Below are 25,806 nucleotides of genomic sequence, written 5' to 3' on the forward strand. Positions count from 1 at the left end.
GTTGTCTTAGCTTTCATTTTTCACGGTATTATTGATTGAATTCTAAACTTGTAAAATGCTTTAGGAATGAAGCTGTTTATCACAGAATTATTTACAATGGTGAAAAATTGGAAACAAATGGCCAGCAGTAGGGAATGGTTAAATAAATAGCGGGAGGATTATTATGCAGCCATGAAAAAGGATATTCAGTGAAACTATGAAGTAACATGAAATGAATATATGAAATAACATGAAAATATAATGTTAAATTATAATATAATACTAACTGAAAAAAAAACAGTTTTCTTTCAGGGAAAATTTTTTTTATGTAGAATTATTACAATTTATAAATAACAAACACCCTGTAAGGCAATCTGCCATCATGTTAATAGTGGCTGTGTTTGAATGTGTTATTATGGGTGATTTTGATTTTTTGTACTTCCTGCACTTTTTTTTTTTATTGAAGTAACATTGGTTTATAACATTATATAAATTTCAGGTGTACATCATTATATTTTGATTTCTGTACAGATTACATCATATTCACCACCCAAAGACTGATTACCATCCATCACCACACACACGTTCCCTGTCACCCCTCTCGCCCCCTCCCTCTCCTCTGGTAACCACCAGTCCAATCTCTGTGTCTAGATGTTTGTTTGTTGTTGTTGTTTTTATCTTCTACTTATGAGTGAAATAGTACGGTATTTGACTTTTTCCCTCTGACCTATTTTGCTTACCATAATACCTTCATGGTCTATCCATGTTGTTGCAAATGGCAAGCTTTCATCTTTTTTATAGCTGAATAGTATTCCATTGTGTATATATACCACATCTTCTTTTTTTTTTTTTTGTGAGGAAGATCAGCCCTGAGCTAACATCCATGCCAATCCTCCTCTTTTTGCTGAGGGAGACCAGCCCTGAGCTAACATCTATTACCAATCCTCCTCCTTTTTTTCCCTTTTTCTCCCCAAAGCCCCCCAGTAGATAGTTGTATGTCATAGTTGCACATCCTTCTAGTTGCTGTATGTGGGATGCCACCTCAGCATGGCCCAACAAGTGGTGCGTTGGTGCACGCCTGGTGTTCCGAACCCGGGCCGCCAGTAGTGGAGCGCACTTACTGAACTGCTAAGCCTGGGGGCTGGCCCCCCAATACCACATCTTCTTTATCTATTCATCCATTGATGGGCATTTAGGTTGTTTCCAAGTCTTGGCTATTGTCAATAACGCTGCAATGAACATATGGGTGTAAATATCTTTATGCATTCGTGTTTTTGTGTTCTTTGGATAAATACCCAGCAGTGGAATAGCTGGATCATATGGTAGTTCTATCCTTGATTTTTTGAGGAATCTCCATACTGTTTTCCATGGTGGCTGCACCAGTTTGCGTTCCCACCAGCAGTGTATGAGAGTTCCCTTTTCTTAACATCCTCTCCAACACTTTTCATTTCTTGTCTTGTTAATACTAGCCATTCTGGTGGGTATGAGGTGATATCTCATTGTAGTTTTGATTTGCATTTCCCTAATACCTTGCACTTTTATAATAAGTTGATTTACTTGAAAATGAAAAGTGATCACAGAAAAATTTTATTGCACAAATCATAAAAAGCTTAATGGAAATAAAAACATAAGAATAGAAATATTTGCCCATAATCCTATTATCCCTAAGAAATCAAACAGCTCCCTTTCTTCCCTGGAATCCTTGTCCCCTTGTGCCCTTGTCCACTTAGAATCCTTGTCTATGAGGATATATAAATGTAAGTAGTTGTGACCAGAGATTAGCTTCAATGAAACATGAGTATTTGAAATCCAACACTGAGGAAGGGGTTGAGGAGGCTGTGGCAAATTAAAACGAGTAGCAATAAATTATACGGTACCAATACATTATATAGACTTGTTCTGCAGGTCAAGGTGAGTTAGCCTCTATGGGCATTGGCCAGTGTGGGTCCTGGCCTCACTTTTGCTAGCAGGCCATCCTTCCCTGTTACCCCCCGAGGCTTCTCCGCCCCCTGCTCCCTCAAAGAAGGAAGGCCAACTGTAGAGTCAGGGTATCACCTGCCGATATGGTGCGATCCTCGGAGAAGGAAGGACCCTACAGCCTGGTGAGGAACCCCTCTCCCCAGCCCCGAGGACTGTAAGTTGTTAAGGGCTGTACCAAATGGTGGTTAGGATTCTGGGCCAAATGGTGTCTGGACGCCGGGTCCAGACAGGCCTGGGTTCGATCCTGGCTCTGGGCCTCAGGCATGCTGTTAGCCTCTCTGGGTCTCAGTTCCCTGGCTGCTAAGTCACGGTCGCTGTAAGGACAGAATGAGAAAACTCACAAGCCTTCCCTACAAAATAAATCTCCAGCTAGTGGCTCTCATTGTGACCCTGTGTCTAGCCGGTAGTGTTCCTGCTGCAGTGAAAGTTAGTCGCTCAATGAAAGGGAGCAGCCCCCGAAGGGAAGGTCTGGGTGCCTGTGGTGCCATGGTCAGTGGGCCAGGCATCACACCCAGCACACGGCCACCCCGATGCTGCTGCCACTGCCTTCCTGAGACACGTGACTTCCTGTTTTCTAAATTCTTAGCTGACAGTGTCATCACCAGTTGCGTCTAAGCTGGGGGAGGGGGTGGTGCGCTGGGCAGCAGCAGGACCCTGCGTGCAAGGCTGGGGTGCAAAAGGTGGTCAGGGCTTGGAAGCTGGCTGATCCTTCCTGAACATGGGCCTTATCATTAGTATTGATGCCATTAGCGCCTCTCTACTGAGAGCTTACCAGGTAACAAGCCCACCCCCTTTCAGTGTCACACACCCTGGGAGGTCGCTGTGAGATTATTCTATGGTCACACAGCTAGTTCAGTAGCGGAGCCAGGACTGACACTCAAGTTCTCTAGCTTCAGAGGATTTGTTCTTGCTACGATGCTCAAGTGCTTCCTACTAAGGGGGAGACGAGCTGGACACGGGTGGGATTTTAAAGGCTGCCTTATGGATGTGGGAGAATCTGTGTTCTTTGTGCTTCTGAAGGCAGAACTAGGACCAAAGTTGTTTTTTTTAAATCCTGAAAGTGATTGATAGGTGATGAGCTCCCTGTCACCCAAGGTATTCAAGCAGAGGCTGGAGGTGCCAGAGGAGAAATTCGTACAAAAGGTGGGAAGCTCTCTGGATGAGAGAACCCCAGAGGCACTGGAATAAAGTGGAGAGACGAGGGACTTTGCATCAGATGCACTTGGGAACTTTCTTGCTGAGTGACCTTTCTGAGCCTCAGTTTCCTCATGTGCAAGACAGAATCAGTAGTAACTCTGCTCATTTGCTACAGAGTTGTTCTGAGGATTAAGTCAGGTAATGCAGGGCAAAGAGTTCCCTAAACCGTATGCTGAGTGCCAATGTAAGTCACCTTATCATTTTGTGAAGCCAGAGTACTCACAATGTTTGCACACTATTGAGCTCCTACTGTATGCAGGCACTTCATACAGATTCATTGCCTGATTTTACTCCCACACACCCTGAAAGATGGATATCTCCATCATGAGCTGGGGAACCTTACCAGGTCCTGTCCCCAACCTTGGAGTGAAGGGTGAGAGGTGGGAAGCCCTGGTCCACTCTGCTGCTCTTTGTACCCACAGAGCCTCGATGGTGGCAGAGAGGCCACTGGAAACCCGTGGGCTCAGCATGGCCACCATGCAGGGCACTTCCCCCACACTCCCTCATTTCATCTGCATTCCAACCCTGTGAATTCAGTCTTATTAAATCCCTTTTGCTGATGAGGGAACTGAAGCTCAGAGAGGTTAAGAAAGCTGTCCCAAACACAAAGCCAGTAAGACGCAGATTCAGAATTTCAATCTTAGTCTTTCTGGCTCTGAAGTCTGTGTTCCTTCCTCTTCTCAAGTGGCCTAATGCTAGGTGAGGAGGGGAAATAAGCAAGTGAAACCAAAATACATCACCTGTGCTTTCAAGGGCTTGTTGGAGAGGGGACACACGTGAAAAGTTCACAAGCTGCTGTGACTAAGTGTCAAAAGCCAGCAAGCAGTAAGGGCTGTGAACTCAGAGCTAGGTGCAAACTCTGTGTCCTGTCCCCAAAGGTGAGGTGCACCTGAGGCAGAGAGGTAAGAAAAGTACCTGGAATCCAGAGACCCAGTAATCCCATCCAGCTCTGCCAGGAACCTGCAGGGTCCTTGGGGAAGCGACTTTATTCCTCTGGTCTCAGTTTATCAACCTGTGAATTGGGCCCAATACTAGCCCCCTGCCTACCTTCTGGGCCCTCATGAGAATCAGACTCCATCAGGCATAGGAGCGGTGTCCACAGGAGCTGGATGTGAGGAGTTCTGAGGATGCCCTGCTGCTAAGCAGGATTTGCTGGAGGGGAGATGGGCGCCACTGTATGCTTGCAGCTTGCGGCTGTGGCAGGACCAGGCTGATTAACACCTGCGTTCCCTGGTCTCAGAAGCTCACAGTCTTGTCTGGGAGACAGAAAGACAATACACCTCACCCAGAGAAACCGGATTGTGTAAGGGCAGGTGCCTCCCCCAGGCTGCCCTCTGGGCCCCTTCCTGTTAATGGTCAGCGCCATGAGACTTCCTGAACTCAGGGCTTCTATGAAGATGACAACAGGGTGCATAGAGACGGCTAGGCTCACTCTGACTACTAAGACTCTTCCCATTTTTAGACGCAGTGCACCATATGGATAGATACTCTGGTTGCCCCTGGAGCCTCCTCTAGGCGGCTCCACGTATCCTGTTACACCGCAGGAGGGCTCCAGCTTACTGTGCTTAGAGTGAAAACGCGGGTGCGCCGCGGGGATGCTGCGCCCTGGCGCGCGGCGGGCGGAGCGGCGGAGGGGGTCGAGGCCGGGCTTGGGAGCCGCAGCCCGCGCACCTCTCACCGCGCACGTGAGCGCCCCCCTTGGCCTGCGGCACAGCCCTCGGCCCGCAGGATGGAGGGCAGGTCCGGGGCCTGCGCTCCGAGGACAATGCCTCCATCACCGGGGCGCTTTTGGAGACGCTGGGCGCGAGCGTGACGGCGCTCTGCCTGAAGCTGTTCATCCAGATGGGTCCTGAGCCGATGCCCCCACCACTGGGACCAGTGCGCTGGGGAGGAAGGTCCCTGTCTGCCGAGCTGCTTCACCTCCGCCGAGAACACGGTGCGCGTGGACGGGCAGATAGGGCCGTTTCGAGGTCTCAGCCCCCGTGCTGCCCACCGCCCTCTTCGCTGGGACCCGGGCAGCGTGAAGCTTTTCCCTCCGGATGAGGTCGAGCAGGTTTCCAAGAAGGACGATGTGAAGACTCCTCTGAAGGAAGCAGTGAAGGAGACCTACGGCTGATGCAGTGGTGTCCCGCATGTTGGCCCACCCCCCTGCATGTCATCTCAACGCAGCACAGTCCAATTTGTGGGACCAACTGGGGGAAGCCAAGTACAGCGGCTGCCGCCCTCCACTGGGAAGATTTTCAGAGAGGAGGGGCTGCTGGCATTAATCCTTTGTTGGATTAATCCCTCACCTCCTGGGAGATGTGGTTTTCTTGTGAGGCTGTAACCTGCTGGCCCACTGTATCAGTGCCTACCTGGTGGAGGACAGTGTGATGACAGGGGGGCTGGGAAACTACCAGAGTCCCGGTTCCCAGCTCAGCCCTTGGCCATCCTGAGCTACCCCAAATTTGTGGTGGGGGTTCATTGAGCACACTGACTGGCCCCTTCTGCTGGTGGGTGATCTCACGGCTGTGAACAATTCTGGGCTGCAGGCGGGGCTCACCCCCACCCACACCCCAGCGTTCAGATCCCGGATCCACTGCTGGAACTACCTGCGAGTGCAGGGCCAGCTCTTCCGAGGCTGCAGCCTGCTTTTCTGCCAGGTGTCATGATCGTGCTTTGCCCTGAAGTAACCTGAATCACCTAAAAAACAGGCTGTCGGCATTGGCCCAGTGGCGTAGTGTGGTTAAATTCATGTGCTCCGCTTTGGCGCCCCAGGGTTGGCAGTTTCGGATCCTGGGTGCGGACCTACACACCAAACGTCAAGCCGTGCTGTGGCAGCATCCCACATACAAAATAGAGGAAGATTGGCACAGATGTTAGCTTAGGGACAATCTTCCTCAAGCAAAAAGAAGATTGGCAATGGATGTTAGCTCAGGGCCAATCTTCCTCACCAAAAACACCCCACAAAAAACCATGCTGACTCAGCCTGGCCACCGTGGGGGAGGCCTGATCATCTTGGGGCACCTGCAAGATGACCCCAACCCAGCAGCACCCAGGTGTGCTCCAGCCCAGCTGGGTTTCAGCTTCCATATTTGCCATGTGTCTGTCCAGATGCAGGGTTCTGGTGTGGGTGGGGCTGTGCCCAGTGGCCTGGGTCACCTGTTGGACCTGGGAAAGGTAGGGTGGGGTTGAGAATTGGGGCAGAATCCTGTTTCTTCTCAGATTTGCTGAGTCTGCCTTGTGCAGGGAGCCAGAGAATGGCGTGTTCCATCCCAGGTTGGATGGGAAAATGCTCGTGGGGTCAGACTCCACCCCCAGCTCTCCTCCTGCACTCAGCTGGGAGCATCACTTTCCTGTTTGTAAATAGGGCATGATCCCCTTTCACGAGGCCGCCATCACATCCAGACCTGTGCTAGGAGGCTATTGCTAGGTTCTGTCTTCGTTTTCCTCAACACTACTTTTCTGATTTGAAGGCAGCATCTTCTGAATGGGAAATCATGTGACTGCTCAGAATGCATCCCCCTCATCAAATGCTTGTTGGTGTAACGGTGACCCCTCACATTCGGATCTAGTTACCTGGGTGTGCCTTGTGAACACCCAGAAGTTAGGGAGATTCGTGGCTCTAGTCCTACCTAGTTTAAAACTTCCTGATATGGTTTGACACTTTCTCTCTCAAAGAAATGTATTGGTGGTGATTTGGGGAAAAAAATCACGGTGACAACAATAGCTGACATTATGGAGCACTTATTACATGGTCCTCCACCTGGTAATAATTATCCTATTTAATTCTCAGTGCCACGTAATGAGATAGGTCATATTATTATCCCGGTTTTACAGATGAGGAAACCGAGGCTTGGAGGAGAAGTTCAGTAATACACAAAAGTTACAGTGCATCAGAAGGACTGAGGCTTTGATTTCACTCTTCCTCTCTGCCTGACTGTGACATTTACATTTGTTTTAGGGCACGAGTGCATCTCTAGGGAAGGCTGCACCCGAGTGATTTTGCAGCTCTGAACCTCAGCCCTGGCCGTGCACTGGCCCATGTTCATGCCCAGGCCCCACCCCAGATCAATTAAATGAGAACCCGGTGGGGAGGGGCTGGGCCGATTCTAACATGCAGCCAGGACTGAGAGTCTGTTTGAGAACCCTCAGTCAGTCTCTGGGTCCCCTTTCAAATGCTGGGGTTCTCCTGGGTGCTGTGGATCTGGGGCGGAGGGCAGGAAGCATGAGATAAAACAGCTTCTCCAGCTGTATAGGAAAGCAGCCACCACATAACACCATTAAATGCCTCTTAGGAAGCTGCCGATGGTTGCCCTGAGGACTGAATGTGGTGGGGATAGGAGCAGGGTGCACAAGTGGCTCAAGGAAGGAGGTGAACAGGTGTCTGCCTTGGGGACAGAGAAGAAGGGGACAGAGAAGAAGCTGGGACCCAGAAGGGAGTGGCTGTGGCTCAGGCCTTTGAGTTGGCATCCTGGAAAGCTGTCTGCTGTTGGAGGGAAGCCCCTCCACCCTGCTGGCCTCATGAACTAAGCCGTAAGCCCTGTGAGGGCAAGGACTCAGAAGACCCTACAGAAATGTTAGATATCACTGTCCTTACCGCGGAAATTTACAAAAACACCTACCAATACGTTATCTCATTCGATTCTCACCACAACCCTTAAGGTAGACATAGTTACCCTGTATTTCATACATGGAGGAACTGAGGCCCAGAGAGGTGAGGCAACTCGCCCAAGACCACACAGCTACTTAATGGGAGGGGAAGGACTAGAACTCCCCTGACACCCAACTCAGGGCTCTTTCTATTTCAACATGCCCTGGCACAGAGCAGATATCCAATAAATATTTATTCAATTACATAACTGAATTAGGTCCTGGGTCCCTTCGTGGAACTTTCTGGGCCATCACTGCCTTCCTTCCTCAGGCCCATCATTCCCAGAACAGGCACAGTTGGACTGGGCAGAGGAAGGTGTGTTGTGGTTAATATCCTCTCCTCCGCCAAACCACACACAGCACACTTGTCACTGGTCATAAAATCATGCTGCTCTTTAGAAAGAAAGAAAGAAAACTGTCTATTACTTATCTGTGGGGAGCCGCCAATTCCCCTCCCCCACTGCGCTGGCTCTGCACAACACGAAGAAATATTTCTTCTTATTTGTTCTAAATTTACTGTCCAGTAATTTTTCTGTTCTCATTTTATGAGCCAGGCAATTGAGCGATTTTCTCCCAGCCCTTTTTCTGAATCTCAACCTCCTCCGTAAATCGCAGCTGACACCTCCTCTCCAGGCCTAAAAGAAAAAATCACCCAGCCTCGGCGGCCTTTGCTGAGGGCCGGCTTGCTTCCTAGCGGCCTTCAGACCCCCACCTTGGGTTAGCGGGGGGCTTCCGGCGCTGCCTCAGGGCCAGAGGGCAGGCCAACCCAGGGCTGGGGCCCGGCATCCTCCCCGAAAAGTCCACGGTATCTAACGATTGTCTGCCCTGCGCTCTGATGTTGGGGGTGGAGGAGGAGGCAGAAATGAAGATGCCGCCGTTGGTCTCCAGCGCCTACAGCCCGGATGGACGGGAGTCTCATGACCCGACACGTTACGTCTGCAGAGTGCTTCGCGGGACGCAGCCTCCTGCACCGCCATCAGCACGCTGAATTTTCACTGGGGGCGAAGGTGGCGGGCACGAGTCCCATTTCAGCAGCTGTTGGGGGCGGGGGGGAGGTGCTGGCAATGGCGGGCCTGGAAGAGGAACCGGCTCAGGGGGAGGCAGGCAGGTAGGAAAGCACCCGCGTGCTCCAGGAGAGTGGCTGCTACGCCCCACCACAGGGGCAGGAGGGGCGGGGGCGGAGGCGGGCGTGGGGGCGCTGAGCCCGGGCTGGTGGCAGGGCCAGGGCACGGCCTGCCGAGGAGTTTGGACTTCGTTCAGAGGGACTGGGTCGTCGATGGTTTCTGAGCAGAGACCGCGGAAGCTTACAGAGACCAGCAGCCCAGGGCCAGGAGGAGTTCGCCGTCGGGCGGACAGAGGGGTTCAGGGGTTGGGGGAGGGGACTCCGGCACAGCATTGAATCACCCGCGCCCATGGCCTGGGGGGGAAGCCAAACGTTGCTTCTGCAGAAGGGCGGGCGGGCTGGCCCGGCCCGGGGGGAGGAGGGCGAGGGGAGGGGGACGCGCTGCCCGGCGCAGTCCTGGGGTGCCTCTCACTTGCTGTGTGTGTGCTTCTGGGGACCCCCGAAGCTCTCTGTACCTCAGTTTCCATGTGGTGCTGTTGGCAGGATCTGACAAGTTATTACATTAGCACAGAGTAAACACTGAAGAAATGCTAGTTTCACCCTGTTTAACAGGAGAGGCAGCTGAAAGCGGGTAACTTGCCTCAAATGACACAGCTAGAAAAGATAAGAGCGCTCAGGAGCACCTTATCCACTTCCTGGGCCCCGACACAGGTCTCAGGCGGCCACCAGAGGGCGCCCCGGTTTTGGGAGAGACAGCCCGTGGCGCGCCGGATCCTCTGCTCCGGTAAACCAGGCAGGCTGGAGTGAGACGGCCACTCCGTGCCGTTTCACAGGTGCAGTTGCTGCGCGCATACCTAGCAGGAAGTACAGTCTAGACTAAAACCCGTGTCTCCTCACTCACGGAGCGGTGAGCTTTCAAATAAAAATGCAAACTTTTATTTAGCCAGAATATTTACTGTACGCCCTGCCCCAACCCCATTGTACTCCAGCGTCGGTGCCAACCAAATATGCATTAACTAGTTTGACAAAGGTTAATATTGCAGTGGGGATTAGGGATCCCTTGGAAATTTGGGGTGGGATAGACTAAACAGAGGGGACCTCTGAGCTGCATTCTGTAGGATGTATCAGATTTGACCAGATGGCGGGGCTCCAGGGAGAGAAAGGGAGGGAATACGTAGAGGGAACAGCGCATGTAAAGGCACAGAGGCAAATAGTTTGGAAGAGCAAGGTGTGTCCTGGGAGTGGTGAGCTTGTGCTGGGGGAGGGGCGAGGGACAGGTGAGGCTGAGGCGGTGGAGCTGGGATTGCTGGGCAGGGGGAAGCCAGTTTCCCCTGGGGAGGAGGAATCACCAAAGGTACCTCTGTCTGTTGCTCATGAGACTCCTCCGGGCCCAGGGGCGCCAACCCCAGGACCAGACCCCACTGCCCTGGGTAGGAGACCCCGCTCAGTGCCTGGCACTGAGGATACAGAGAGTCAGGAAAGGAGAGTTAACCGAAATTCTCACGTCCCGATTAAGTCAGAGATGGAAATGATCTCATTCCACCATCAAGTCTCTGAACCCGCCCTTGCCAGTCCTCCCGAGTCCTGTTTTCTCCCTGTGGGGAGGCCTCAAGGAGCCACACACCCTAATTCAGGTGGTGCCATTCATCCAGATATGGGCATCTTACAGAGGCTTCCAGAGTGAATGGTTCATGTGGGGGCTCATGCACAGCTCGGCTCCCACGGCCCTGAGGCAGCAGTCCTGTGTGCATTGGACAGCTTCACCTTCCCACCTAGTTTCTGCCTCCCTCCTGTCTTCCCGGGCTCTGTGGCCCCACCAGGTGCCACGTCCCCTGTCGGGGCGGGCTAGGTTTACCCAGGAGCTGGTCCAGGGGTGTGGGAGGGAGGTTGTGGCCAAATAGGGTATGGGGGTTGGAGCCAGCTCCCCTTGTCATGATTTCCTTGACTAGTTAGTCATGGGGCCACCCTGGGGTGGTGGGGATGTGTTCTGTCACCCTGGGCCTGGCTGACCAGTCTCATCTCTTGGCACAGGGGCACAGAGCTATGGTCTGCTAGATCCCAAACTCTGCTACCTATTGGATGGGATCCTCTTCATCTACGGTGTCATTGTCACTGCCCTGTTCATCAAAATGAAGGTGAGTCCCACTTGGCTCTGAGGGGAGGGGGTGGGCTCCGCCACTGGGTAGATGTTCCCAGGGGACTTGGTCTTGGTCTTGGAAGTCTCAAGCGTGGGGGTGCCTGGGGCTTGGTGTCCATGGGCAAAGCAGTGACCAGCCAAGTGTGCACATCCGGTGGACTGGGGGAGCCAGGGGCTGGGGGGAGTTCTGGTGGAGCTGGACCCTGTGAGAGGGAGAGCCTGGTGCTTCGTACCTTAGTGAGGAGCCTCAACCCACTGCTCTTTTGGATTTTGGACTTTGGCAAAAGATGTTATTTGAAAAACAGTCTTACTGATTTTCCTTTTTTAAGTTGGAACCACGCTGCCCTCAACGGTCTCTCAGGTGGTTTCCAGCGCTCTGAATCTGTAAGACCTTGCAGGTCGTCTCTGTGGAGGAGGCCGGAACTGAAGAAAGGGAGGCCTTGTGTGCCTCGGGCAGGTCCCCAGTACACTAGGCTAGCGAGACTCAGCGACACACGAAAAGCACCCTGCCGCAGAGGTCAAGATAGGAGGTGGGACCTCGTGCAGCCGCTGTCCACCTGGGGCTGTCCTCCGAGATCCTGGCAGGAAGGGCCTGGACTGTCACCGGAACCCGTCAGCTCCGTGCGGTGGGGTCCCAGGTTCCTGGTCCATGGACACAAAAGAATTTGAGAGGGACACACAGCAGTTTTAACAGAGGAGGATTTATTAGCAAAATGAAAGCACACCCCCAAGGGGAGGGGCGGCAGGCTCGAGCGAGCAACTGCACCAAAGTTGTGGCGGTCGGTGGCTTTGGAATGTGTGGTCCGGGGGCGGGCGAGGGTCTTGGGACTTGTGCCGAGCTGGGCCTTGTCTCCACCCGCACGTCGGGAGGGGGAGATTCTTCCTTTACGTAGGCATCTCCGGAACTGTGATGGCGGTGACCCCCCGCAGTGGGGGTCAAAACCGCAATGCAAATAAGGTGTAAAGCGGCTTGGGCCTCTCCTCCCGGTGGAAGGGGTGGGGGGAGTGCTGCACGTCGGAAGAGCCGCTGCCGGGTAAGGAGGGCGCTGCACCCGGTAGAGCGGCCCCGGCTCATACCTAGCTTCCTGCCCATCTCGGGACAACACCCTGCTGTCGCAGGGGCGCCTGCGGGGAGAGCGCAGCGGCGCCGCGCGCCCGCGGAGGAGAGGCCCGCGGAGCTGGGGGAAGGGGCCCAGGGCGCGCCGGCGGCCGTGGAGGAGCGGCCGGGCTGGCCCCGGTGGGCAGTGACCGCTCTCCTCTCTCTTCCTCTCTTCCAGTTCGGCCGGCGAGCGGGCGCGGCCGCCCGCGAGGAGCCGCAGGGCCAGCTCTACCACGTGAGTCAGCCCGTCCCGCCCGCGGGGCGTGCAACCTCGCAGGGCTCAGGGTTCGGACCCATAAACGGGGTGGTCGCTGTGCCTGCCTTGGGGTGCTGTGGGAGGACCCCCTCTAACCACTTGAGGCGTGGAAAGCGCCTGCTCCTAGCTAGCCCCCAAGCCCCCAGCAGTGTGCACAGGCCTGGGGTGGGTGCAGAAGACGGGTGGGGCCCTGCCTGCAGATGGGACTCTCGGCGATCATTACCGCCCGCCCCGCTCCCGTCCATGGTCCTGCACGTTCTCTGAGCTGGTCTCTGAGCTGGTGGTATCCTATGGACCGGTTACCACCCTCAGTGCCGTCCCTGCTCCTTCCTTAGTGAGCCACCACCCAGGGGACTCCCAGTCCAGTGGGCCCTGCCCTCCTGCCCTTCTCTTTCCTGTCTCTCACGCTTTCTTGCCTGCTGTAGGAGCTCAATCTAGGACGGAGAGAGGAGTACGACGGCATTTTGGATAAGAGAGCGGCCCGAGACCCTGAGATGGGAGGGAAACAGGTAAGTCTTCTGCGTGCCTCTGTGAGTGTGTGTGTGTGAGAGAGAGAGAGAGGGCTCCTCAGCACCAGCACGCCCTGCCACTACACTTGTCCCTGACCTCTGAGGACAGATGGAGGCTCCATTGGCTGCCCCTCCTTCTCTTGCTTCCCCCTTGGCTCCCTCTGCATCACAAGGGGCCCCACACGCGTGAATGTGGCACCCTGGCCCTCGTGTCTAGGCTCCATCCACCTCCCCTCAAACTGCTCCAAACTGGCCCCTGAGATGTACACACAGTTGGCGCTGTCCTCCCCCAGGAGGACAGACCCGGTGAAGAGGTCCACACGGGAAGGCCCAAGGCCACTGGGCAAGGAATTCTGGGCCCCAGGTACCCCTCCAAGCATGGTCAGGCTTCGGGCTCTGGGCGTCTCTGTCGTCTTGGCTGTAGACGCCACAGTCTGTGAGGAGGGAGCAGCTGGATGAGGCCAGAGTGGGCCCAAAGGCCTGGGCTGCCCGGGTTTTAAAGCAATACTGCCTGACGCTGCCCAGTGGCCCTTGGTGTTTCTGGTCACATCTGTCCATCCAGCCCCATCCCGGCTCTCTGAGCCCTGTGCTGGGCGTGCTGTTGCTGGAATGAGTGGGCAGGTATGAGAGACCATCGGTTTCCTTGACATTCCACCCCCTCCCCAATCCTCAGCTCTTCTCCTCTCCTCTTGTCTGGACTGGGAGGGGTGGAGAGGAGTGGGGAGGGGGCCCTGCAGGGAGGTGAAGCCTGTGTGCAGGGGGATGTGCAAGTGTGCATTAGGAAGTATGAGACGTGCTAGAGCCATGAGGGCCCCAGAGTGGCCGCACAGGGAGGGGCCAGGCTGGGGGCAGAGCCACAGCGGATGTGGGGAGTGGGGAGGGTGTTGCAACTCTCCTGGCCTGCATTTATGTTTCTCCACCTCTGACTTGTTCCCCTTGTCTCTCCTAGCAGAGGAGGAAGAATCCTCAAGAAGTCGTGTACAATGTGAGTAGAGGAGGTGGCGCGTTTTCCCTTAGAAAGTCGGAGGGAAGGGCTGGAGGAGGGCTCCCCACACAGGCTTTGCTCCGTACTCCAAGGCCTTTGCCTGTCTTGACTTTCACTTCCCTGCACAAAAATACTGCCTCAGCGCCTTGCTGCCTGCAGTGGCTGCTTGAAGGAAGCCCCTTCACCTGCCTGCCCTCCCTCAGACCCTGAGGCTGCTGCCGGAGTTCCCGGATCAGCCTGGTTGGGAGGATTGGGGGACAGCGAGGTCAGGCTGGGCAAGCCCCTCTGAGGGGCTCCTGTTTGTAGAGGCTGGAGTAGTCTCCTGAGTGTCGCCTCTTGTTGAAAAGTCAACCTCACCACCCTGGGTGAGCGTCTGGTTGTTGTTTTCAGACGGTTGGTCTGGGTCTGCCCCGCTGGAGCCCCTTGCAGGTGGTAACCTGCTGTAAGGAGAGCTGCCTCTCCTTCCCTCCTGCAGTTCATAGACCCACAGCCTGTGGTGTTGGCTGTGTAAAGAGACAACTTTCTCAAATCAATGATCCTGGGGCTCCAGGTGAGCCCTCGCGTTGGCCAACCTTCGTGTCCTGTGGCTAGAACTCCACATCTTGTCTTTTTTAATCTAACCTGAGCTTCTCAGCTCAGTGCGAAGGGCTGGCAGCTCAGAGAAGATTCCAAAGGGCTGAGGAGGAGGAGGGTGGCGTTGGAGCCGGTTGTGGGCAAAGATGTTGTGTCAATAAGGCCCGGACCCTTGACTGTGGGAGCCCCCCACCAACTTGGGAATTGACAGGCCTCCTCTTGTAGGGAGCCCACTGTTTTCTGCCATTAGTTGGTAAAACCAATGTCTCATGCCCATTTCTTCTCCAGTCGCTGCAGAAAGACAAGATGGCGGAGGCCTACAGTGAGATTAGGGTGAAAGGCGAGGTGAGTGGGGCTCTTTGTAATTCCCCAGGATGGGTGGGGAGCGCTCTGGAGAGGTTCTGCGCAGTCTCACGGATGCGCCTGCTGGGGCCTCCGTTCCATCCATTCCTCTAACACCAGCAGAAGCCCCGGGGGTGGCCGCCAGAGGCAGAGGTTAATCCAGCTCTCACCTCCTGCACAGTACCAAAGATACTAAGCAAGGGCTGGTGCTCTTTTAGGATTAAAAAACCAAGTCTAGATTCTGAGACAGCCTATGCTTTGCAAAAGCAGGTCAAATCTGTCACCGTTAAAAACAATAATCATCAAGTGCTTACTGTGTGCCCTCGTGTGTTCCGTGCTCAGGTCCACCAGGCCCCTTGTTTGTAAAGGACTAAGAATTTCCAAACGGTGAGAGCAGAGCGTTGAACCCCTCTGAGCAGGGGCCTGTGCGACCGTGTAGGTCGCACGTCCACATGGCCAGCCTTGTCAGTGTGTTACCAGGTAGTTGGTCTCATACAGTTCCCACAATAACTCGATGAGAAGTGTGTGCCCAGCCAAGCACAGAAGGTCGAATAACTTACCTAGGTCACGTAGCTCGTAAATAGGGGTGAGGATTTCCACGGACTCTGCAGCCCGAGCTTGCAGCCACTCTGTAGTGCCATTCCCAGGAGGAGCGGTGATGAGCCAAGAGTTTTGAGAGCTGCAAGGGAAGCCCGTTTGTTCCAAGCAGTGGGCAGCGTGGCCAGCTCCCGTGTGACCCAGATCCTGGGAGTCTGATGTCTGTGAAGATCCGAGTGGGACAGAGCAGACTCAGGCCCCGTCAGAGCCAGGCCTCACCTTGCTCTGCAGAGGCCGAGACCTGACCAGTGTCGCCTGAGGACCCTTCTCTCCCAGGGGCAGGTTGCTGGCTGGGAAACAGTCACCTCCTACTCTCTGGAGGCCCCTCAAATAGGGCTCTTGAGCACGAAGGCCACTGCTGGCTGTTGAACTGTCTAACCCTTTTCTTGTCTCCCTCCCACAGAACCAGCGGCGGAGAGGCAAGGGGCACGATGACCTTTACCAGGTAGGAGCTGATGGCGCTGCTTTGTCTGTGCTGCAGGCCCTCCTTCCCAGGGCCGTGCCCTCTAACCAGGGGCGAGGTCCGGGCAGGCTCGGGGCCCCATTCAGCCCGTGGTGACTCCTCTGCCAGTCAGTCCCTGGGGAGGCAGGGCTGGGATTCAGCCATCCAAGCACATAACTTGGCTCCAGCCAGGAGGCCATGGGAGCCCTGGGCACTGGCCACAGCAGACGAGCCACAGCTGCCCAGAGGCTGTGCGGTCGTGTCCAAAGGGCAGATGTAGGCAGAGGACGCCACACGAGCTGTTTCCTGACTTCCTGCCCTGCTCTGGGCCCTGGCAGAAGACTTGCTCTGCCTTGTATCCTCAGACTTAATAAGATGAGAAGATGGGCGGGAAGATTGAAGGGAAAAAAATCAAGAAAAATAACTTTAAAAAGAAAATGTTATTGTGGTCAGGTGCCTGGCTTGTGCAGATCAGTGTACATAATTATGCAAACTAAGCACAGCCAACCTACTTCTCTAAAATATAACCCCCGGGTTCTCACTTGCTCCTTCTGGCTCCCGTGGACTGCTCACAGCTCGCTCGACTGACTCCAGCGTGTCAGGCTGCTCTGCTGCCTGGGCGCAGGGTGATGTCAGAAGGTCCCCCAGAATTTTACCGTGTGTGGCTGCTGTTGCTCTGTCTCCTGGACCAGGGAGAGGGGTTCCAGTGAGACTGGGCCCCTCCTGCCTGTTCCCTGGTGAGAACGTGACTGGAATAGCATGGCCTGGCAGGAGGCTCAGGGAGCAGGGCTGAGGCCGAGGAGCCCCTCTGTCTCCATGACAAATCCTGGCCTCCTGGAGGCCCAGGTACCGGCAACAGCAGATTCTCTGGAGCAGGCCCGGGCCCTTCCCCCTGATTCCGGCTCAGTGTTCTAGGTGGGGGACTCTCCTTGCTCTTTGGTCCCATGGGAGGTTGGCCAGGCCCAAGCACTGTAGGGCACAACGTGGGAAGCTGGGAAGAAGGTGACGATTTAGCTGGGAAGGAATTGCTCCCAGGCCATTCCCAACAGGGCACAGAACCATCTCCTGCAGCCTCTGGGCCAAGGCCCCACCTGTGGCATGAGGGGATTGTTCCTGGGCCTTTGGAAGCTGGGTGGGCAGTCACCGGCCATGCCGCGAACACGTCTGTTGGCCTCCAGGTCGGCTTGTGCCCACATAAGTCTCCTGACCCGCTCGTCTGTTCTGATTTGCTTTCACCAGGGGCTCAGCACGGCCACCAAGGACACCTACGATGCCCTCCACATGCAGACCCTGCCCCCTCGCTAACAGCACAGGGGATCTCACCACTCCCAGGCCAGAGCTGCAGACGCCTAGATTGTTAAAGACACAGGATAAAGCATTTACAACCCAGTTCACTTATACTTCTCCACCACCAAGGAATTCCTCTTTATAAATAGGACGCTTCAAGTTGTAACATTAGGTCATGTCCAATTCCAAACCATCACACACAGAATGTCGTCCCTGGACACTGTGAAGGAGTGCATCCCCCGAGGTAATGCCCACCCTGTCCTTGAGGAGCCCGTTGTGAGCAAGCGTGTTCTCGGGGCTTTTGGTTTGCTGGAGACTGTGGGTAGGCCCCTCTCCCGGCGGCTCTGGGCTCTTACCTGGGAGACGGGCACACTCTTTCCTTCTCACAGCCCATTTAAGTCTGTGTTTTGTAAAGTCCCTAGAGAAACCCCAAATGTTAGCACATGTCCTAATAGTCTGTATTGTTCTATTAGTATTTGAGTGGCTTTACTCCTGCTGTAAATTTGGCTTCTGCTGTCAACCTACCCCCTCATTTCAAGCTAACTTGTTAATTGGACTAAGGAGGCTGTTGTGGGTCCCCGTGAAAGGTCTGGGCGGAGGGGAAGATGGAAGAGAGCCTAGGCAAGTGTGTGGCAGCCCAAGGTGGCTGAAGAAGGGAAGCAGTGGATGAGGCATAGGAGCAGGGAGCCTGCTCTGGGGGCTCAGGGGGACAGAGGGGGCCTGCCTTCAGTCAAGCATACGTTCCCCATTATAGAACCTGTGTGCCAGGCACTGTGGGGACCGGAAGATGCACCAGCCTGTCCTTGCCCTCCTGGAGCGCACATGCTCACAGGGAAGGCGGGTGGTGACAAACTGGTATAAAGGACACAGTCAGTGTCAGGACAGAGCATGAACAGAGCACAGGGGGAGGGGAGACGGGGCAAGACCACGTTCTTTCCAGGCACGTGTTCCCTTCACACTCCGAGTGAAAGACAAACCCATCATCGTGAAGTCCTCGAAGGAGGACTCAGCACCACTTGGACCTATAAAGACCCCAAAGGAAGTGGCACAGCGGGAAGAACCTCAGCTGACTTATGGAACATGGCTGTGTAATTAAAGGGCACGTGGCCATGGGTGGATACCCCCTCTGCTCTGCTTGGTTTTAATTTATACTGGTTTGTTAAAGCCTTACTCTTTTGCATAATAAATGCTTCAGTGAAATGCTGCTCTGCTCTAAGCCTTATTTCAGCAGTCAAGCCTGTGATGGTACTTTCGTCATCGGGACATCAGCCTGCTGCCCTTGCAGTGTGGCCAAACTGCGGATTCTCAGGAGAGAACAGCGTGGTTCCTTGGAATGTGCGGGTCAGAGCGGGTGCATCCAGTGGCCCAGGATGCTGCTGTGGGGGCGGTGACACACTTCGCAAGATGAGCATGGATTCTAGGCCGATGGCTGTGCCTCGGGGCCGTGAGAGCAGCGCTCAGTGTGATGTAGCGTGTTGGGTGGCACGGGCCAGGCCTCCTGCGGGAACCGAGAGGGTGATGGGAAAGGAGCCCCGGAGCACAGGGCTCCCAGCACGTGCCTCGCTGGTGGAGTGCAGGAAAACGAGCCGGAGAGAGGCTAGCCGAGCATTCGGGCATCAGGAAGCAGCAGCACTGTTGGCAGAGCATGTCTGAGAGTTACCAACAGCCACCTGTGCCACAGCACTAACCTCAGACAATAGGGTTTAGGGAGCGATGGAGGACGGCAGAGGTCCTTTAGGTCAGTTTCCCTCACAAAAGGTGGGCCTGTCCCCAGCAGTATTTCCTCTAACTGCAGTGGCTGTTTAAAGGACCCAACTCATCAAGCCACCAATTAATATTGGGTAAAGACTTTGAAATCAAAAAAGAAGTCCAATGCCATGGCTGTTAAAAGCCCCTGAGCATTTGGGATTCCAGCAGGAGTGATGTGCATCTCTGCCGGGCATGTATATATATAACTCAGGCAACTCACAGAGAGAAGGCATTCGATTTGTAACCTGGTCTCATAGGGGAATTCAATTCCATTCAACAAATATTTACCTAGCACCTACCTATTCTGTGCCCAGCACTTTGCAAGTGCTTTGCAAGTACCAGGGAGGATAGAGAAGTACCATAAGAGTTAGGGACTTAAAATTTTGTCATCGGATTTCACCCACATCATAGAAAGGAACTTAGCATCACGCTGCAGTGTCATGATACGCACGGGACAGGCAGGTGAACACAGAGTGAAGCAGGGATGCGTAGCTGCCACGGAAGGGGAGCATACAGAGCCCAGCAAGGTACGGGAGAAGCTGTGGAAGGTGTCACGGAGAGAATGGGCCTCTGAGGAAGGACAGAATGCTGAAGGCTAGCAGCCCTAATTATGTAACCTGGTCATGAAGCAAAGGAATGGGAAAAGGACACTATGTTGCTTTAGCTGCCTTGATTCCACGGACTGAATTTATTAAGACAATTGGCAGCCTCTTTTGGGCTGCGACTTCTTTATCTTCTACTGCCTGGGCTTTTTAAAAACTGAAGTTGGGTTCATCTATTCGTCCAAGTGAATAAGCCTCACACCTCACACCTCATTTCGAGGTCAGCTGAGATATATAGGCTGCGTGATCCGTATGACTGGCTTGAAAATAAGCGCGTTTGACCCAATTCCGTAAGGAATTTGACTCCAGAGGCAAGGAGGAAAGCTGGCAGTGAGTTATGGGTGCTGGAGCTGACCTGGGGTGGGCGAGGCAAGAGGCCTTCCGGACCACACGCAAGATAAGCACACAGGGAGAGCAAGTTGGGGGAGGGCTGAATGGATGTCTGGACAGAACGAAGCCCCAGAACCAATTGAGAGAGGCCTGGCAGTGCCCTCTCCAAAGCACAACTGGATTCCCTCGATCCCAAGAAATTACTGATTGTATAATGAGATGTACCATCAACTTAATTTCAAGTAACATAAACATCCATTGTAAGTTGGAGCCGTGTTTCCTAAGTGTTAAAATACGAAGATGTCTGTCTCAGAACCAAGGAAATATGGCATTTTACTTGTATTGAGGAACCAAGACATTTTATGTGTGTGGGTGCGTAAATTAAGATGGAAGCGTTCAGTACTTTTTAAAACGACATCACTTTGATGTCGCTGGACTCAGAGGTAGGATGTGGCTATTTCTGATCCATTTTTTTTCTTCTTGGAGTATGACTCAAGGCTCTTCTTTTACAAACAGAACAACATTCAAACACTGAAGCTAGGTTTGGCAGGTACAAAAATGGCAGATGGGGGCCGCCTGGTGGCGTGGTGGTTCAAGTTCACATGCTCTGCTTCAGCGGCCCGGGGTTCCCAGGTTTGAATCCCAGGTGCGGATCTACGCACCACTCATCAACCCATGTTGCGGCGGCACCCCGCATACAAAATAAAGGAGGATTGGCAGGGATGTTAGTTCAGGGCTAATCTTACTCACACACACACACACACACAAAACCAATGGCAGGTGACCAATTCAAGCTAAGAGGACAACTCCCAAGGGAATTCAAAGCGTGGTCAGCTGGTCAGCTGTTTGGCTGTAGACCTCGTTCTGTCCGTGGATAACTCATGATGCATTTTGGTAGCCTGGCACTGGACATTTCTGTGAACTTAAGACTAAGTTCTAACTACAGGGGTCCTATAACTTCAACCCCTAGTCTCTGGAGAGAGGAAAGGCAGCAGTAAGAGCAGATATTTTATTGACACACTCTCATAGGTAATTCAGCTTGGTAGATGTCACTGGAAGTGAGTTAGAACATAACCTTTTGAAAAAGGACTACAGGGTAAGAGTATCTAATCAGTACTTTATCCTCAGTTCTCGGGATGTGACACATAGGTTTTGCGTTCTAAAGCCTTTGTCATGCTCGTGAGCGTGCCAACTGTCTCTACCAAACAGAAGATTTCTGTTAAAAACCTGAAATTGTTTTAAGGAAATAACTTTGCAAACTTAAATGCAAGCTATAAATACAAGAAGGGGTGGAATGGAAAAGAATGAGAAGTTCTTTGATGTAGGAGCAGGGGAGAAGAGGACCGACGTTTGCTTTCCCACTTGGCCCCTTTACAGAGCCTTCTGACAAGAACAGCAGCCTCCGCGAGAGGACAGCGCCGTCTCCTAACTCAAGCACACCTGTGCCTCACGTTCAGCTCGCACACACACTAGTTAGGAGTGCCTCCCGAATCTCGAATCTCGGCAACAAGCTCAAGTTTTCTCTCTGTGGGAAATTCTTTTTAAGATTCAAGATTAAGATCAAAATTAAGATTTTCCTGCAATCAACTAATTGCATTAAGACACTAAATACTGAGTAGGATAATAAGCTGGAGGGAGCTAAGTTGTGCACCTTGGGCAGGAGACCAAGTTCAGGACCAGCTTCCTCCAGTGGAGCCCCAGAGAACGAGCGAGCAGGTTGGGCAGGACATGCTAGAGGGGCACGGCAGTTTAAACAATGAATTTGGAAAAGTCAAGTTCAATACCAGTTCCGTAGTCAAAACCACAGTGAGCCGGGAGCTTTGATCTCTCGCAGGATCAATCAAGGGCCTGTGCTTGATCACACAGAGCCCTCTGGTCTGAAGGAGACCGCTGCTCCTCGACTTAGGGTCCCGCTAATCCCTGAGGGTCTGGGGAGGGGGAGTCCGGGTGGGGTGGCAAGGACCAGTGTGCTCACGGGGCTCCTGGGGCTCCCGAGAGCACCTGCTGGAAAAAATCAACTGGAAGGCTGTGTGAGCAGCCTTTGTGGGAACGTGTGTGTGAAGCATCGAGAGTACCAACACAACTTCAAAGAAACTCAAACGATGTGAAAACACTTGGAAAATGGTTTAATGATGTTTTACAACAGAAATGAACTGTACAGTTACAGTAAGTTTAATATATATAAAAAATTACAGCAGACAAATGCATCTACACAAATCTACCATTTCATTCTGATTCACCGTCACCTACACAACCTCTCCCAAGCCTGCAGCCCCCTGCAGGCAGCCCCTGGGCGGGGGGGGGGGGGGGGGGGGGGGGGAATCATATAAAGGGCACTTTAAAGAGACAGCACCACTCATAGTCCCCACCACCTCCTCAGGGCTCGGGAGGGACCAGCTAATCCCCCCAAATGTAAAGTTGCTTGTGTTTCGGGTTTTCAAAACCAAGAAAACATGTGTATCCCAGGGCCCAGATAACAAGATCCCGACCTCCAAGTTATCAGCTGATTCTTAAAAAACATTCCTATCCGAGGGGAAATGCCTAACCAGGCGCTCTGGGGCAGTGAGGCTGTACAACAGCCACCGAGACTGCAGAGTGACCTGCGGAGAAATGTCCAAGGACTCCCAATAAACTACTCAGGAATTGTCACTGCCTCATTAAAGCTGCTGGACAATTTGGAAAGAATCATTTACACCACATCTTAAGTTTCCACAAAAGAGAACTCAAACTCACATTTTAAAGTTAAGTACATAAAACAAAAAGTTTTGGGAGGCCAAGGGGCCAATTCCCCCTTGTGTCCCTCCCATGACAACAGTGGAAAAACACCCCTGAATCAAATATTTTATAAAAAGAATAAGAAAAGAAAAAGGTGGGGGAGTTAAGATATTTAAAGTCAGAGAGAAAGAAAACATCTTTAGAAAAAACACGATGACTGTCTCTTTAAAACGAAACAAAATCCCAGCTGGGAACACTAATTAGCGAATATGCAACCCAAATTGAACCTGGTGGAAGTTTATTACTGAATCTTATGTACACTCAGAATGTTTTCATTTTCTTTTTTATTATGAACACCTAGGCAGTGAAAACTGTTAGGTCAATACATACATAGACACATCCCAAACATACAAAAATACTATTATTTCAAACTACTAAGAATAGGACAGTTCAGTTATTTTCATGCTATGACTTGAACAGCATTACACTGAAACAAACAAGAAGTTAAATGACATTTTTTTTAATATCCCAGAAATATACCAAAATATACATCTAAGCTTTGGAATTACTGAGGTTAGACTAATGCAAGTGCTGGGTAATCGTACTTAATACACAAGTCTAAGGTTCTGCAGGAAAGAAATCATCTTTGGTATCTGCATCAGGCTAATATTATTAACATTTGGATTTTGCTTTGGGATAGAGCTTGTTTGACCCTAGAACCAAATCCCCCCTCCCCCAATCAACTGAGATTAAAAAGATCCATGTAAAAAGTTCCTTCGTTTGCAAGCCCCCCACCCCCCAAGTTAAAAAGTCACAGGCATCTACCTAGCACAAAAGGTTGTGATATACAATGCATAGTTGCACAGTGGTGCTGCAAAAAAGAAACTAACTACAAGGAGGAAAAATGAAAAGCTTGATCATCGTTCTGCATGTTTTGTCACAAACAGGACAGCCACTTCCAAGCAGTTCCACTAAAGGAAAAGAGAAAAAAGGCTCAGAAGGGCTTGTGGGCGCGTGTGCCCGTCACCGCCCGAGGTCAGAGCACCCAGCAGAGCAGCCAATCCTGCGCCAGCGTCTCCAGCTCCCCCCACTCTGTGGAGTCCATGGGCCACCTTCTGGCCCCTGCGCTAAGCTCCTATGTGGCCGCAGTTCATGTTGGGTGTATTATCGTGGTGATGGGGTTTTGTCTATTGTTTTGGAAAATCTGAAATGCCAATGTGCTCCACAGCACATGCACAGCTGGCCAGAGCCAAAGCTACTGAGATGCACCTCTGCAGACCCTGGCCGTGGAGCACAGACCCCCGCTTCCCACTGTGGAGGCCCCCACCCCAGGCCTCACTCCTCCAAACGCCAGGACGCCACAGACTGGATTGACGCTGAAGACTTCCCTTTTCTTTGGTTTGTTTGTTTTGAGTTTATACAATCATTAAGAAATCTTTGGTTTGGGCTGGAAATTTAAAAAACAAAACAAAACAAAGAAACCACCCTCCCCTGGCTTATAGCAGCAGTATTAAGACCTGGCAAAGCTTTTTTCAACGTTGGGGATGGGAACTGAAGGTCAGGGAACTACATTCAAATAAAAGGTGAAAGGGCTGGGGATGCAGCTTCTAGAGAGCCTGTTGGATATAAGATTGTCAAATAATAATAACATTAATAATAACAAAAACTTAAATATTTGGATTTTTTTTTGGTCATGTCAAAGCAAAAAAAGTGAAATGTGTATGCAGCAGTCAGCTTAAAGGAGCCTTTGGGCTCTGCCCTTCCACCCAAAGCCCTGAAAAGAAGCAGAACCCTGAGGCCTCAGAGCAGAAGGGACGGCCTCCACCCCACCAGGGGAAAGGCAAGTACAGGAGCTGCTGTGTGGCCAGCAGTCAGACACGGCGGGGTGGGGTGGGGTGGGGGGGGGCTCGGACAGCTGGCCAGCTGCTCAAGGCAGGGTGGTGGGGGAAGTAGATGTTAAGAGACCTGTGAAGACCCCTTGCAACAAAAAGAAAGAGAAGATTGCAATTTGCCCTCAGTTTGCAGTAGCTTTTAAGCAGCGACATTCAGAGGCTTTAGGAGGTCCCACCCTAGGCTACAGGTCCCGTGATGCTATAGGCCAGAGTTCAACATTACTTACAGGGAGGGCAGACTTGGCAACTCTGTAGGGTTTAGAGAAAGTTAAAGCAAGTTACTCGGTCACGAGTTAGAAATGAGGTATATGACAGCTCCTGGCCTTGTGGTGGGCAGAAAACCCCACGCTTACTCACCTAGCCTTTGCTACTGCCACAGATGAAGGAATTGGAACCACGGGCTAACGTGGGAGGAGGGCACTTCCTCGGAGACGGAGGCTCCCGTGGACTGGGTAATGCCCACTCCAGCAGAGGAAAGAAGCTGGAAGAATGCTGTCTGTCTCTCCCCTTTACCTGATCTCAGCGGAGATGCACCATTTATGTCGTAGAAAGCCAATGTTATAATATGGTTGCAAAGTCGTACGCTCCTTCCTTTGTTCCCCTCCCAACTGTTTGCAGTTTTAAACACAACCAGGCTGGCAGTGGTCCACTCTCCTCTTAGAAAGTATGTGCCTTCTGCAGACCCGTGCAGGGTTAGAACCAGAGACATGGCACCCCACCCGCCTACAGCTACAGCCTTTCCTAACAGAACTGTCACCTTAGATTCTGAAAGTGCATTTTGTTTCCTGCTCTATTGTTCAGACTTTGAGACGCTGCGAGGCCTGGGTGGGAGCACAGAGTCTTTCCTCTACTTGGCTCTGTCCTTTTTCATTCGAAGGAGATCTCAACTTTAAAGAAGTATTTGGATGTCTCATCTTTTTAACAGCACTGTATCCAGCTGTCTGCCTGCAGACTTTGGGATGTAAAGTTAGAGAACTCAATGCTGCTGCCAAGTTACGGAAGAAGCCTAAAGCTGCTTTTGTGAGGCTGTGGCCGACCTAAAACAATGATGAACAAGTAAACAAAGAAAACACAGGGAACTTTGCAGCAGACCTCAATGTTTTTTTTTTACAGTAAATTAGTTTTGGGGTCTGAACGTTTTGACAGTGTCCTGGGTTTGAACCAGAAGGTGGCGCTGGGTGGCAGAGCCCTGTGCAGAGTGGGCAGACTCAGGGACACAGAAAGAATCATAAACTGCACCACCTTCTCTCTCAAGCCCCAAGGAGTGTCACTTCCGTGCTCAAAGTAGGGTTCCACCATGCACACATTGTTTTCTCATGACTTTGTTTCAAGTGCTCTGATCTTCAATATCCCTATTACCTACTTACAAACCTATCTAGCACTTTGAAAAGTCACACAATATTAATACCACTTTTACATAACGTCAGAATAGTAAGATTA

At 52.4% G+C, this 25,806-nt stretch overlaps 2 protein-coding genes and 1 pseudogene across 3 annotated transcripts in view; all 3 read left to right on the forward strand.

Annotated features, from left to right (window-relative positions):
* The window catches only part of CD247 (CD247 molecule), a 77,123-nt gene extending 58,845 nt beyond the window's left edge, over window positions 1–18,278 (forward strand). Inside the window, exons 2-8 of one of the 2 annotated variants that reach the window (XM_058540150.1) lie at window positions 10,883–10,986; window positions 12,266–12,322; window positions 12,769–12,852; window positions 13,802–13,837; window positions 14,699–14,755; window positions 15,753–15,794; window positions 17,031–18,278. In XM_058540150.1, the coding sequence (XP_058396133.1) occupies window positions 10,883–10,986; window positions 12,266–12,322; window positions 12,769–12,852; window positions 13,802–13,837; window positions 14,699–14,755; window positions 15,753–15,794; window positions 17,031–17,096 (446 nt within the window). In that variant the 3' untranslated portion in view covers window positions 17,097–18,278. The remainder of the gene's footprint in view (window positions 1–10,882; window positions 10,987–12,265; window positions 12,323–12,768; window positions 12,853–13,801; window positions 13,838–14,698; window positions 14,756–15,752; window positions 15,795–17,030) is intronic. The other variant, XM_058540151.1, reaches the window with a different exon arrangement.
* The window catches only part of CREG1 (cellular repressor of E1A stimulated genes 1), a 224,592-nt gene that overhangs the window by 88,525 nt on the left and 110,261 nt on the right, over window positions 1–25,806 (forward strand). The window lies entirely within an intron of this gene.
* Window positions 2,043–5,828, forward strand: LOC131405026 (mitochondrial carrier homolog 1-like; annotated as a pseudogene).

The sequence above is a fragment of the Diceros bicornis genome, chromosome 4, assembly GCF_020826845.1.
Source record: "Diceros bicornis minor isolate mBicDic1 chromosome 4, mDicBic1.mat.cur, whole genome shotgun sequence".
NCBI lineage: Eukaryota > Metazoa > Chordata > Mammalia > Perissodactyla > Rhinocerotidae > Diceros > Diceros bicornis.